At 35.1% G+C, this 15,791-nt stretch overlaps 1 protein-coding gene across 13 annotated transcripts in view; it reads left to right on the forward strand.

The window, feature by feature from the left end:
• AHI1 (Abelson helper integration site 1) overlaps nt 1-15,791 on the forward strand; it is a 97,016-nt gene that overhangs the window by 36,621 nt on the left and 44,604 nt on the right. For 11 of the 13 annotated variants that reach the window (XR_012622541.1, XM_074819022.1, XM_074819024.1 and 8 more), the window contains 2 exons: nt 161-363; nt 12,971-13,088. Coding sequence is in view for 11 of the 13 variants with exons in the window: in XM_074819022.1 (XP_074675123.1) it covers nt 161-363; nt 12,971-13,088 (321 nt within the window). In the remaining 2 variants the exon portion in view is untranslated. Of the gene's footprint in view, nt 1-160; nt 364-12,970; nt 13,089-13,487; nt 13,535-15,791 lie in introns of all 13 variants that reach the window. The other 2 variants (XR_012622542.1, XM_074819030.1) reach the window with 1 other exon arrangement.

Raw genomic sequence — 15,791 nt, forward strand, 5'->3', positions numbered from 1 at the left:
TTGTTTTCAGGTTTTGCCTGTAGCACTATTGGTACAGATTCTGATGGCATTTGACTGAAGACATGGCTGGCAAAATCACAATGATAATTCAATTTTATTTTTTTTTTCTCATGGCAATGTAAGGCTTCACCTGACACATTAATATTGGTTATTTCTACAGTTGCACAACAGGAAGCTGAACTCGTAAGAGATCTCACTTCATCACTTACCACAGCTGCACCAAGAGGGCCACAGTTCTTCAGCAGTTTTTCTGAAATTCCTGTACAAAAAAGTTCAGTGATGTCTCCAGCAGATCAGTTTGTCAGTGTTGCAAGAGTATCAATGAGAATGCAGAAGGTCAAACAAAAACTTGATTCTGTTATGGTAAGTAAAATTTAATTAACTTCCAGAAGTGTATATAGTCTTCTCAGCCAAAGTTCATAATCTGGGACTAGTAGGTGTAACAAAACACATATATGTAGTCTTGAGATCTCTTCTTCAGAAATGAATACACTGATATTAATGCACCACGCTGGACAGGTACAGTCCCTGAGGGGATTTTGGCTGGTGGAGGACCTACACTAAAGCAGTTTAAAGGATCAAGGAGAGGCAAAAAGAGCAAGCCACTAAGCAATAACCCCACTCTCCTGCACCACCCATCGCCCTACCAAAGACACCGAGTGTAACATAATGGCAAAAGCAAGGAGACTGGGGACTAGAAAGGAGGAGAGAGAAGTGTCTGAAGTGAAGTTGAGGCTGACAAAGAGGGAGGAAAAGTGTTTTCTTTGTGTGTGTGTTTGACTATTTGTCTTGTTTCTCAATACCCAAATCAGTAATTAAAGCTTTTGTATTGGCAATAAATTTAATTAGGTGAAATTCCCCAACTTGGGACAATTTTGCATGTGACAAGAATGCAGAATATTCCTAAATAGTGCTGTGCAATTATAATTACTGTTCACAGTAACATGAACTGTATTTGGGTTTGCACTTACTATTTTTCATTTTTAAGTCCTCTTGAGTGCGTGTAGTTCTGGGTTTTTTTAATGCAGTTTTAGGCGTTGTCTGCGTTAATAAGTAGTGAAGCACAAAAGAAGCAGATGAGTAGATGAAAGCAGTTGTTGCAGAGGATGCTGTATCTACTCTCATCTGGTGGGTGCAGTATTCCCTGCCTGCATTATCAGAGACTCTGGATGGCCCCAGAGTATAATATATCAACACTAAAACTTGAAATTTCTACTAATTTGTAATTAGGAATTACAATTTTGGATGTATATGGATTTAAATATGTGCAACTCCCTTTTTCATGTGAAAAATGATGCATGTATGTAAGTGCAGCCTTTGCTGGAAGGCTTGCTGGAATGTGCACTCACATAAATGCTTTGCGAAAGTGTTTGTCAAAGTAGGCCTCATAAAAGTTGCCACTCAGCTGTGTATGTGAGAATGTGCAAATACATCTGGTTAGACAAGTGAAAATGGAGAAGGGAGATTTTATTAAGCTGCGTGTAGGGTGGCAGGCTGCCCTGTGATAGGGTTGGAATATGAAAATCCAAATGAGAATACAGGTGTTACCTTGTACATATTCGCCTGACAGGAAAAATAAAAGGAAACTGGAAACTGTAAACTTTGTACTGGTCTTTGGGTCACGTTTGCATGCCAGTGCTTTGTCACAGACACATTGGGATTACCATGTTGGGACAAACATGTTGGCAGCGTACCTTGTAGACAGTAAACCTGGCCTGAGGTCATGCCTGGGGTATGTTTTATGAGGCAAAGATGCTGGAACCACTGAACAGCAGATCTGCCAACACAGGGGTCTCTGAGTTTGAGGTGTGTGAATTTAACAGCAGTAGCTAATGGATAGAAAATTAAATTGTAAGTGCAAAGTTTGGAGGTCTGTGACTTAGATATATGATTCGAAAATGTAATGTGAATACATTAAAATTTGGTTTAAGCTAGATAGAAATAGAGAACATTCTGAGCCTACATGAGCTTGGTTTTTTTGTGTTGTGACCAGTGCCTCCTTTCCAGGTTCCTTTAAAGCCAATGTTTTTTTCTTTTTTTTGTTTTTCTTCTTCGCTACCTAAACAGGAACCTTAATGAATGAGAGAGGAAGTTTCTTTTCTTCTCCTCTCCACATTAGCATTCTTGTTAGCCCAGAAAATGTGTAATTAGAACCAAGATTTGAATATTGGGCTAAAGCTGTAGTAATTCACAAAAGCTAGGACATTTTGTTACAAAAGGTAAATATGAATTTCTCTATGAAACTGGAATTCAGAATTGGCTTCTTTACCACATAGAGAAATTACAGTACAGTGAATCTTGGCAGCAATTATTATCTATCTCTGATGCTAATGTATGTTTCTATTCACAGAAGTTTTTGATATGAAAACACTTAAGCCATCTCTAGTTATTGAAAGAACTCATAAGTGCTTTTCATTCAGTGTTACTATTTATGTATTTAAAATCTGACTTCCATCTAGCAGTCAAATTACCTATTTATAACTTTGCATAACAAGGGGGTGACGTATGTTATGTAGATATGGGGAGAAGGGCTTCCTTTAGAGGTAGAATATACCAGCTCTGAAATTGTGATTTTTAGATGTCAGAATTTTCATATTATAATTTGAAGGAGAAAAAAACCTTTGTATGCTTAAGGACAGCATCTATATATACTCTGTAGTACTAGTACTAGAATCAGTTATATGTTGGCTGCCTTGTCTCTTATTATGTGAATACTTCTAAATTAATTAAACGTATGTTTGGCTATTCCAGTCTTTAGTTCACAATGTATTTCTGAAAAATGTTATTAAAAGGTTATCAGAGTGGTTACCAGTATTCTGATACTCAGAGGGTTTAAAGTGCAATAATAAGTGCAGTTAAAGTGCAACAAGTAGCATGTAAAAGTATTATTTCCTATATACAGAAATACTTAAAACCGTTTGAATTTTTTTTGTCATTTGAGTATACTTATTACTATGCCAGAATTCATTAAGGGAGTAGGTACTGTGAGAGAATCCAGAAGCTTATATCTCAGATTGCATCTAATGTACTGAACTTCCATCATTAAGCTGTATGACTATGAAGTATGGTCATATATGATGCTTTGGTGTAGTATACATCAAATACTATACTGTGTGGTCCTTCCAGATAGTCTCCTTTTAGAATTTAGTTGAGATGCAATATATATCTTGTTGTGTGAAAACAGAACAGAATTTAAAGCCACTTCTTTTCAGAAAAAACATGCAACCTTTTTAGTGAACACATAAACATGATACTGATACTGTCTAAGCCATCAAATGGAAGAAGCTGTAAACTTGTACTTTGTCTGCACGAAAACCTAGAGGTAGAGATGGATGCTGAAGTGGTGTCTATTTTTTTATGCTACCATTGTCAGTCCTGTAAGAATCTGTCCTCTGGGTCATCTTGGTTTTGGTAGATTCTGAAATACCATGCTTGGCTTCTGAGTTTTAGTGCAGATTGGGGAGAGAAGAGTTCTGTAGTAACTTACTACAACTTCTACCTGAATATGAAAACCGGAGGGTTGTAATACACTACGTACTGAGTGCTCTTAAAATATTGCCAATTCAGTGAATGTTTTTGGCCAAGTACAAGATGATGCTGCAATGTCTCTGCAGGCTGAAATAGTTTTTTCACTTAATCATGCTTGCAATACAAAATTTTTATCTACAAACTGTCAGAGGAGGTACTGATATTCTGTATTCTTATCTGTCATACGTATAAGAAATTTGCAGTGTTTTTAAAACCTGTTTTTCACTAAGTTCATAGAATTGTCTAACTTCTGTTAAGTTTTCCCCAAAGAAAACTTGCAAATTAACAGAAGGCCATTTTTTTAATACTGTGCATACCATAGTTGAAAAATAAAAAGGCAAGAAATCACTTAATTTTGTTTCTTATTAAAAACAAAACTGTAGCTAAATATTTTTTAGGAAACCATAAGTAAGATCCATTCCAAACTGAATATGAGGAAGATGCTTGTGTGCTGCTTCCTAGGAAATCCAGGATAGGCCCATATATTCAACACACTAATTGGTTCTGGACACCCCTTCTGAAAAAGAATACAGTAAAATGAGAAGCTCAAACACGAGTAACACAGATGCCAAGAGCTGTTGAAGAGCTTGCTTGTAATGAGATTAAATTGACTCCTCAGAGAGCTCCTCCTCAGCTTTGCACATCATGCAAGTGGAGATGAGTGAGAGAAAAGTTGTGACAAATATATGAAAACATGAACGATATTGGAAAAAAACCTGTTTCTCACAGCTGAAATGGGGACGTAGACTGAAGTTACATACACAGAGTGCTGTGAAGGCCAGAAGTGTACATGGGTATCCTGGTTTCGGCTGGGATGGGGTTAATTTTCTTCCTGGTAGCTGGTACAGTGCTGTGTTTTGGATTTAGTGTGAGAATAATGTTGATAACACACTGATGTTTTAGTTGTTGCTAAGTGGTGCTTATCCCTAAGTTAAGGACTTTTCAGTTTCCCATGCTCTGCCAGCAAGGAGGTGCACAAGAAGCTGGGAAGGAGCGTGGGCAGGAGAGCTGATCCTAACTAGCCAAAGGGATATTCCATACCGTAGGATGTCATGTTCAGTACATAAACCGGGGGGGGCTGGCTGGGGAGGGGGGATCGCTGATCAGGCATCGGTCAGTGGGTGGTGAGCAATTGCATTGGGCATCACTTGTCTTTTCTTGGGTTTTATTTCTCTCTTTTTTTATTCTATTCCTTTTCATTACTATTATTATCATATTTTTATTATTATTTTAGTTATTAAACCATGCTTAACCTACGAGTTCTACTTTTATTTTCGAATCACTTCCTCATCCCACTGGGAGCGGGGAGGAGTGCGCAAGTGGCTACGTGATGTTTAGGTGCTGGCTGGGGTTAAACCACGACAATGGGTTCACAGAGATTTTGGAAAAATTTGTAAAGGAGAGATTCAGCAAAAACTATTGGCCCAATGAACCAGTGTTGCTGCCAGCTGATGCGCAAGAAGTTCATAAACTGCTGAGTGATGAAAGTGGAAGGGCCCATAGGAGAAAAACCAATCTGCACCTTATCTGCTACAGTTTACTGTTGTAAAACATGAGGATGGATATTTGATTTAATAATTATTCTTATAGTCAAGCATAATTATTCTTATGCTATGGTGTATATAGACAATATATCTAAAAGTTATACGGACAGGTGTGTGGCATTATCATGTTATTTATGAGTTGTTTGTGTGGTAATTCTCCATAAGAGTTACTAATATTCTTTTCATTGCATCAGATTAGTAAATAATTTTTAAAAATCATTAAAGTTCAGTTGAATTTAGTAATGTTTATTAAGGTTACTTTTCTTCCAGTTTTGCTTTTATAGCAATTTCAAGTCAGATCCATATGGCCCACGGCATGATAGGCTTGGGTTTTAATTTATTTTCATGTTAGTGGAGAACATGATCCTGTTAACATAGGCAGTAATTTTTCTGATAACCTGTGCAATACATTCCATGGATTGAGGGCTTTTAAATTAAATAGGTGCTTTTGAATAGTGCTGTATACTTTTTCCTATTCCTTTCCCAGTATTCCTCTTCAAAACGGTAGGAAATGTTTTTCTTACTCAAGGAAATTCTACTGCAATTATTACTTTATACATAACTACTCTCAGCTGCAGACTTACAAGGATGTGTTTTACAAGTCATGGTGGAACCACTTTTGGGTCTGAAATCCTATAACCCTGTGCATTTCATTTCCTGGATAAAAAAATTTTCTTATATATGTTTTTTCCATCTGCTAAGCAGATACTGTTGAATTGTGATTGCATAAATAGATTGTTGATGTGAAATGGCTGAAGTATTACTAGAAGATTTATATAGGTAAAATACTTAACAGCATATGAAAATTTTGCCAGAATTTTATTTTGTATGTCTTTAAGCAATAGTTTGTTATAGAGTAGGATTTTGGAAATTGTAATGAATCTTCCTTGTCAATTCATTAAATTTGCCAGTTTTAATTATGTTGTCGGTGTTAGAAAAAGTTGAACAAATAGCTATTTTTTTCTGTGGTTTGTTGCGTGGTATTTTTTTTTCCCCCTCTGTGAAAATCTTACAAAGCAAGTTAGATCCTTAAAAGCTGTAATATTTTCCTATATTAGAATATTCTTTGCTTAGTAAATTTTTTTGGCATTCTTCATCTTTAGCAAACATCAGATGATTTTTAAAACAACACAGTCAAAATAGATGTAAAAGAAAGGAAACTATTGTCTGTATTTTGTAGATGAAGGAACTTTGACACAGGTATAAAATGAGTAGTTTCACAAACTCTATCCTCATACTGATCTGTATGGATTTACTGCAGTTAGTTACTCTGCAGTAATCACTAGTCTTCGCACACTTACTTAGTAAACAAAAGAACATAGGTAAAATACCTTGCTTTTACTAAGTAAAGGTCATTGTCTAGGTAGTTATCTTAGAAATGGGTAGTGTGTTATAAATACACCTTCTAGCTTGACAGCAATGCAGCCTGAGCCTCCTCCAGAGTACGAGCTGGTACCAGAACTCTGAAAGTCTCCACTAGAGTGGTAGCTAACATGGAGCATAAGGAGGCTGAAATGGCTCTTTATGGTAAGACTGTACTTTCAAATATATGGTCATGGGAATGTTTATTAAATTCCCTGCATATGTAATTCAGTTATATTAAGGACTTTTTCCTCTCTCCAAGCTTCTGTTTAGCATTAGCAATAAATTTAAGGAATTTCTATTTCAAACTATTTCTCTACTCTTTTTTTATACTTTCAATTACAAAAGTTAATGAGGAATTGTGTGCATCTTTTGTTGGATACACAGATTCCTATTATTGTAGGGAGTTATTACAAATTTTACTGTGAATATGGAATTGAAATCTGCATGCTCTCAGCCTTTTTACTCAAGTGACGTAAGTGATCTGTATGAATCTAGTTAGAGTATCAGGCAGTCATACTTGCACAGCAGTTGTCTTGCATCTGTGCTGTAAGCACAGGATATCTATCTTTAATTCTTTCTTAATGTTTGCTGACATTACTATTTGAATAGAGGTCTAAAGTAGCAATAATAAGCTGCAGTCAGCTGTGACAGAAGATTTTGTTCCTCTACTGACCTTTTTCAGTATTAGCTTTCTCTCAGTAATTTATGTTTTATATAAAAGATATGTCAGACATGAGAAGTGAATTGCATTCATTTTTTAGCATAAAACTATATCCATCATAACAATTTTATCAGAGGGTAAGATAAATTTATCAGAGGATGTTAAGCATTTTAATATGTGTGGATTTTACTGATTGGTCTTTTAGTTTTATTTCCAGTTTTACCATCTTAGTTTTCTCACCATAAACGTTTGTACAGTGTTAAGGAAAAGTTACTCACTGTTTTCTCCCTGTTGAACAAAGCAGACAGGTACATCTGAGTAATACTATGTTTGTTCAAATCATATTTTATAGCAGAGGACGCTAGAATCACTCATGGTGGTAAAAACCAGCAAATTGCATCTCCTTCTGCCAGCTGGCTTATTGTCACCAAGGTGTGGAGAAAGCAGCTTTTATTAAGAACTTTTTATGACAGAAAACACCATAAACATGCACTGAGTTAATAACATTGTTGACAACTTTTTTTATTAATGGTTATTGGGTCTGCGGTAGAATTTCTTGCAACACGTCAGGTGCAGAAAGGAACATTGATCATGGCTCAAATACTGAGATACTGTAAATTGAGAGTTAAAGAAGGATATACAAAACATCTAAGAATTTTTAAATAAAGTTTCACAGATTCCTTTTGTATGTTAGCTGAGGAAAGCATTTGTTTTTCATTCAAATAAAAGATAGAGAAAATAACTTTTTATCTTTGCATCCAAAAGTGCTACTTATTCTGGGGAAATCTGGTCACTTGTTTTTACCTTTCTCTCTTTATGGTTACATTACAGTTAATCTCTGGAATAAGCAAATGAGGGTTTGTCAACATAAGAAATTAGATTATACTTTTTGTTTAGGTGCATAATTTTAGAAACAATTTAGTGAAATGCAAGCCTGTTTATACTTCTTTTAGAATAATAGGAATGATAATGAAATTTTCACAGAAATACATATTTTTTAACATCTCTTCGAACAAAACCAAAAAATCCAAAAAAAGCTTTAAAAAATCTACTAAAAAAAGATTTTATATATGGTAGGGAAAGCCTGGAGTCTAACCAGATACTTGGAGGGATGACGGGGGTGGGTGGTTACAAATGTCTAAGTGCTTACATGATTACCTGAAACTGTATACTGCATTTAGTCATGTCCTAATGTTTTTTACCAGCAGGTACAGAGGAATAGGTATGTATTTGACAAGAGGTGAGGCAGAAAAATTTCTGGTGTCTGCTTTCCTTAACAGGAAGAGAAATAAAATCATAGGACAAGTATCTTCGGGTGTGTTTTGTATGTGACACAGGTTGCATCCATTTTTCATTTGCACAAATAAAGACATTTTTAAGTCATGGATTTTTTTTTTTTTCCCAGTAATAATGTTCTTTGATAACAAGAATCATAACCAGCCACAGAAGAGGTCACAGTTTACATAGTAATCTACTTGGCTCTTACTAAGCAAGACAAATCTACTTGGTGATGACATTGGTCAGTTATCCTAAAATGTGTATATCCAGGCATGTTCTTAAGCTGAAATGCCAGTTTTATACAATCCAAGACAGCTCATACTATCTGTACTTAATGGCTGAGTGAGTCTACACAGCCTGTTCATAACTGAGCCTGTATTTAACTGTTTTGTGTCTTGTGAAAAGAATTTGGTTTTCCTTGTGGCTGAAGGAAGCTTACTGTTCCAAATGTTTATAGTAATCTTAATTTCTTCTTAACATTTTTTTTAAAGGGGAAAAAAAAAAAAAAAGCTTTTGTGGTAAGCCTGTAATTGAAATGCCAGAACTCTCTGGCAGAACTAAGGAATTGAATATATATAATTATTGTGTGATGAGACATATCATCTGTAGACAGTGGCTATATCTAAACTGTAGCATCAACACCTAGCTTCAATTTTCATATGTATGTCCTGGTCACTTCTGGGCTTCTATGGGAAAAAACAGTGGAGTACCCAAGTTACAAGGGAACTATATTGCCATCTAGATGAGTTCCTGATCTGGACAATCAGAGTAAGAGGACTGTAGGGAGCATCAGTGGAACACACTTGCTTCAGACAAGCAAAGTAAATATGTTTCAGTTTTGCCTATGTGTAATGAAATCATATTTTAGCTGTCTTTCCCATTTAGTCTAGAAGTTACTTAAGAGCAGAACAGATTAATCTCTAAGTGACTGCAGGACACCTACCACAATAGAATCCCAGCTCTTGTTGGAGTCCTCCTAATGCTACTTACTGTCCTAGAAATGATTGCATTTTTACATAGATGTAAACTTGATTCAAAGTTACATTGCAAATTTAAAAGCTGTAGTACTGTACTCCTACTTTAAGCATTACTGTTTATGTATTTTCTTCTAGCATTGAGAAAAATAGCAGAATTTGTGTTTTGTTTTTATTTCACATTCAATTGTCAACTTTTAAATTCTGCAGAATCATGGTTTAATAATGTCTTTAAAACCGTCTTTAAAATGTCTTAAACTGTCTTTAAAAGCAGCGTTATAGAGGCCTAAAGTTTCAAAAGGGAAGACTAAAACTAAAAGAGTAAGAGGTAGTATAGAGCTGGCCAGCTTGATTTGACTTGCAAGTGTATATGGAAATGTCAATTATATTGGTTGCAAAGGTCATAAAATTGCATTCTCAGGAAAAAAGAAAAATTGTTATTGTCAGCTTGTCAAGTCTTGCTTGCAGTGTTCTGGTTTTTGTCTCATGCAATTCACTTCTAATGTGAAAACTAGTTCCACTGAAAATGTATATTTGCATAATTTGCATAGAGCTGCCCTAACACAAAAAAGAAAATGCAAATCAGCTTTGTTTAAACTTGGCAAAAATTATGTAGGTATCCTTTTTCACTACAAAGACTACATGAATGTTATAACTCTTAGTTTTGCTTAATTCAGGATAGTAGTAAACTGTGTCTTTGATAAAGCTGTGGTTTGTGCATGAAGCAAGCAGAGCCTGTTGTGAAAAATAAGTAGATTGATGGTTGGCTATCTTAGCCAACTTTACTCGTTGTTGTGAAGGTATTTAGCAATGCCTTCCCACAGCATGCATTTCAAAAAAAAAAAAAAGGATTGCTTCACTCTGTTCTGTAGGTAGACTCAGTACTGTAGGAGAATTAATTATCCTTCATAGAACAGTGTGGTTCACGTGGAAAAAGTTCTGCTGAATCATTAGTCCTCATTTAATAGCTGAGTGGTTCCTCCTTCTGTTATAATGTTGTGGGCTTTTTTCCTCTTTGGGACTTCTAGAGATTTAAATAATACTTAAGAGCCAGTGGCAGCAAGGTCATTAACACTGATTCTGTGTTTACTTTGGATGGACAGTCTTTTATAGCTCACCTGCGCTGAGCTTCACTGCAATTAAGGGGAGAAATGAATCACTCCTGTAAGACAGCTTAGATTTAAAACTTTCTTTTTAATAGCTCTTTTATAAAAATAGTTTTTATCTTGTCTTTAAGGACTTGGAGAGGAAGGAAGAGTTATAAGATAGAACTTACATTTTAAAAAGGCCGATTTCCTTAAATCTTCAGGCATGTACATTCAGTCTTCTAATGTACATGTCTATTGCATTTGATTTCAAACCATGTATAATGAGCATGTGTAATGAGAGTATTTGGGTAATTCAGCAGGAAAATAAAGAGAAGTGAATTAAATGCTGTACGGCAATAATTTACATAGAACTCCATATCTCTTACATAATTCATTCAGGCACTACAATCAGGACAAGTTTCTTCCTGATACTTTTTCCCTCAGGATGAACCAGGGAAGTGTCTGTTTAAGTACTAGTTTTGAACAGTTAGCTGTGCTGTGTTTAGTTTGATTTCCAAAAGCTGATATATTCAACCTGTCTTCATTCCCTGACAGTATCTGAAACCAACTTTTGATAGCGAGTTTGAAAGAGTATTCTATGAGAATACTTGACTGGAAAACATGCGTTTGTATCATTGATGGTGTAGTGTTCACTCAGAAATTCATGCAGGGGGGAGATCATCTCATTTGTCTTGCTGCAGAAAGGCTCTCCCTAGAGCTAACAGTGGATAAAAGAAGATGAAACACTAGAAAGCTGAGCTCAACATGTTTGTGGAACAGATTATTTTTCAGTGTTTGAGTAAACACATAAGACAATGGCTTTACATCATATTTGTGTGTAGCAGAGAAAACTTTATATTTATGAAACTTAGTCACTTGCATATGTAAATATAAGAAAAGCAGATTGATTTTGTTGTTCAGAAGAACAGGCCTCTCCATTCTGTTTACATTTCACAACTACTGTTCACTAACATTCTCTTAATTTTGTACACTGCAGTAAAATCTTGCTGGTTTAATGCTTTTTTTATCTATTCACTAGTTGATCTGATTTTATGTCCTGCTTTTATTTCTCATTAGTTTTGGAGTATAGTCATTACAATTGCATGCAGTTGCTGAGAGAGTACTTGACTAGTAAAAGACAGTGTTTATTATAAACTACTTTCAGTAGAATTAAATCCATATTGCTACACAAAAACCAGATCCAATAAGATGAAGGTCTAGTGTAGTAATGCAGATACGATAGCAGATACCCTCTATGCCCCAGTTCAGTTACTCAACACGTTTTTAGTGCTATATTACCTGAATCCCAGTACACCTGCAAATGCCCAAATATTCTGCATTACTGAAACCTGTTGAATTGTTTAATATTTGTTAAATGACAGAAATAGTAGCTTTATAAATTATATCACTTCTGGAAATAAATCACTGATTAATTTTGTTTTAACTGTCTCATTTCTTTAAACAGAATTTACAAGCCAGTAAGTAGATTGAAAATTTGCAAAATGTCATTGTTCTGTTTTGGCCCACAACTAAAGTTTAAGGGTCTGATCTGGAGTTTACTGAGGCCAAAGGAAGTGCTCCACTGACTCTGGGCTTTTAGTTGGATTAAGTAACCATATGCATTTATTCAACGTTGTGAAATAGGCTCGACTCTTGAAAGTGTCAAGAATTATGTTGTTTTACGTAAATAACTCTCAAATTTTAGCATATGAATCTATTTTGTGTGAAAAAAGTTACAAATATTTTATTTAAGGTGTATTTTTTCTTCCCCTTGTCTGTATTATCAGGGCAGCCAGTGAAAATATGTTTACCAAGCAGTAAAATTCTCATCTGGATCATGTAAAAAACCTAAAGTTGTCATATTTTTTACATAGGCTGTATCGGATAATATGTCAAAGAGTAAAGTTTGGGAAAGTTTTTTGCTTTGAGATAGCTGCATGTATATCAAGAAACTCCATAGTAAACCACATTCTAACTACATCATCTTTATTGCTGTGGAAGTTAGGACTGCAGATATTTTTTTTGATAGCTTACATAAAGGAAGTATCTGGTATTCTGGTCTGAGTATGCTTTATTGATTTCTGTTGGGACTGGTTTAAGATTTTTTTTCCTCATTCTAATATTGAGTAATCTCTTCATAGATGCAATGTAGTTTGAGTACTCAAAAATGAGAAGTTGTTTTACATATATACATTTATAACCATATATAAATGTCATTTTTATACACAAAGATGCAACAAGATACCAGTTCAAATGGTTCTGTTCCATTGTTTGCACTGCTTGAGAGTTTGTATCCATATGTAAACATGCAATTCAATTTATAGCTGCGTTAATAATTTTTCAAAGTCTGTGTCTCCAAATACTCTAAAAAAAAAAAAAGTCACTGAAGTTGTTATTTATCATCAACTCGAGTCTTAATTTTTTTCCTGGATTTTAATAGTTATTTATGGTAAGCAGATATTTCTCTTTTAGCTGTTGCATCAGTAAGTAACCCAGGAAATTACACTTTCTGATTTGTCTTTCCTATTACAGGAGAGCTCAAATCTCTTGCTTCCTGCACCATCATCGCTGTCACCACACTCCAAGCTAAGACTGCCAGGCACTCTCAGCACTCCACTGAATCCTCTGTATTCTTTCACTACTAAAAGTGGTAAGTTTGTTTCTTTATTTCTTCACTCTCTGTAGGGAATGGGTAATACCTTCCATGAGGATTTTTTCTGCCTTTATAAATTCTACTGTGCAGATCTTTCAGGGAGTGTCCTGGTTGTTATATGTGATATAGTTTATAAAGTGCAGTGTGATACAGTCCAATACTGATATATGTTCCCTTGTAATGCTTTTTTTTTTAAGCTGTACGCTTATTAGTGCTGTAAGTTTCTTAATTTAATATTTTAATAATTAATAATTAAAGACAGACACTGAAAAACAATAAAATCATATTTTTAAAAGCATATGAACTAATATAAGCAAACAGTAACAAGAAAAATAGTTTACTTTAGACTACTGAGCCATATGGTTCTTTTTGCAGTTGTGTTTGATCTATTTTTAGGGGTTTGTTTCTAAAGACATTTTGTATTCAGAGATTTTGAGAAAAAGGTAAGCAATGAAATGATGCATTTTTGTGATACTTTGCTAATAGTAGCTGTTGCATTGCTAATCACAATATTTAGTAATAAAATCGATAATTTCATGCCTTTTTCTTTTTTTCACACCTGTAAAATAAGACAAAATCGGAACCTTAGTTTTGAAGTGGTTTTGTTTTGTATACTTCAGAATAGTAAAAAGAAGTCCAGGGGGAGGGTGGAATATATAATGAACTAAAAACAGGTAATAGAGATTTAAAATGTAGATAGTAAAGATACGAATAGTCTCTACAATTATACAGAATTATCTCCTGAAGGCAGACAATTTTCTTCGCAATGCAAGTTATGATTGCTTTTTCAGAGTGGCGGGGGAAAGGATCCTTAGTATAGACTAAAAGATTGACCACTAGTCTCTGAATCGCTCTTAGTCACTAATTCATAATGCAAATACCCGTACACCAAGTAACTTCTGTATTTCCATGCTCTACCTTAACAAAAGAGTTTAGAGCCATTATATTCATCTCACAACCGATGCTTATTGTTTCCAGAGTGTGTAACTCTTACAGAAACAGTAGAATGTATATGCTGTCTTACATATTGTAAATATTTAAAATAAGTGGACTAACCCTTTAAAGGACATTAACATATGTTTTAAATGGCTATGCCTAATATTGCTCAAACCAGTGCATTGCATTGTCTTGAATTTTACTTTATGCAGAAGCAGACATAAATGTGTTGATGGAGACTTCTTAAATAGCATGAACAAACATAGATATATGTTACAGATATTCATTTGCACTCCCAGTGTGGATTTTTCCAAAACTGACTAAAACTTCAAGACAATCTGCAGGTGCAGGATATTATTTATGCAAGGGAAGTATAGTAAGAAAGAGGTACATTTTAATGGTCTTTCAACAGTCAATGAAAGCAATGAGAAAATAAAGATTTTTAGGGGAAAAAGACCATAAAATGCTAGTGGACCACAATTGAAATAGATTTTCCTGTAAGAAAATTTTTTAAAACCCTAAATTACTTCTCTGACATTTTGGGTCTCCAGTTTGTTCTGCTGTGATGGAGTTGTTTTCAGTGAAACATATGAGGAAGATGTACTCATCTATTTCATCTTTCCCCATTGGTTATAAAGTGTGAAGATAGGTGCTCATGTTCATAGCTCCTAGCTGCCAGTTTAATTTTACTTTAGAATAATAGAAAATCTATACTTAAATGGATCTATTCATTTATGGATTGTGCTGGAAGTACAAAACCTTTTTCTTTCTGTGTTGGTTTCATATACACAATATACATGCTTTTCTGTACTTATGTTGGACTGTTAACAACTGCCTGTAATACAGAGATCCTTCATTTTTGTCCAGCAGATGGTTACATATTCCTGAGGGTTATGTCGGCAGTTACTCCATTTTCTCATTCTCACACTTTCCTGTCACCTTTTGCTGTGTATTCAGTGCTTCTTAAAGCAAAACGCACAATTCCCATTACAGTGAAGTCCCTACAGGCAGTATGTGTAAAGCTCTGTTAGCAGTCTTTTAACCATGTAACACATGTATGTGCATGCTGTATTAGTTTGATTGGGTTGTAGCTGATGTCTTGTGATATGGACAGTGTAGTAGCCTGGATACATGCAGCACTTCTTTCTTTTTACAAGACAATTTAATTATCTAGGTCTTGCACTAGGTAGGAAACAGTGGAAAAAGGGGGTATCCACCTTTGTGTTTTATGGACAATAGCAGTAGTACTGCAGATGTTTCCTGACTTTGAAATCTTTTTGTATCCAGATATATTTGCAAAAATAGCTGTGATTTCGTAATACTTTCGTAATAAAAGTAATACTCACTACTGTGCCTTTTAAACATGCCTATTAATTTTAACAGATGTCTTCTGTACGCTCTCAAATGTATAGTATGTTTTGGCTTTTCTTCAGGTGCATACTTTCACATGTATACAGGCTTTCATGAAGCCCCAGTCCTTGTTCTGCTATTTACCTTCCTCACTTCCCTCAAGATCAGTTATCTCGTGGTCACTGAGGCAGGACTGCCTTTGTCTCCAACCAGTTGTGCTTTATTCATTATTAGCATGCTCAGGGGTGCAGCCTCCTTAGTCAGCCTGTCCAGCATCGGCATCAAAAAGTTGTCCCGCGTGCATTCCAGAAGTTTGAATAGCTTGTAGCCTGTGTTTTTGTCTCTCGAGCAGATATTGAGGTGGTTAAATACCTCCATGAGAGTCAGAACCTGTGACTGTGAGACTTCCTGCTC

The sequence above is a fragment of the Strix aluco genome, chromosome 3 (genome assembly GCF_031877795.1).
Source record: "Strix aluco isolate bStrAlu1 chromosome 3, bStrAlu1.hap1, whole genome shotgun sequence".
In the NCBI taxonomy this organism is placed as follows: Eukaryota; Metazoa; Chordata; class Aves; order Strigiformes; family Strigidae; genus Strix; species Strix aluco.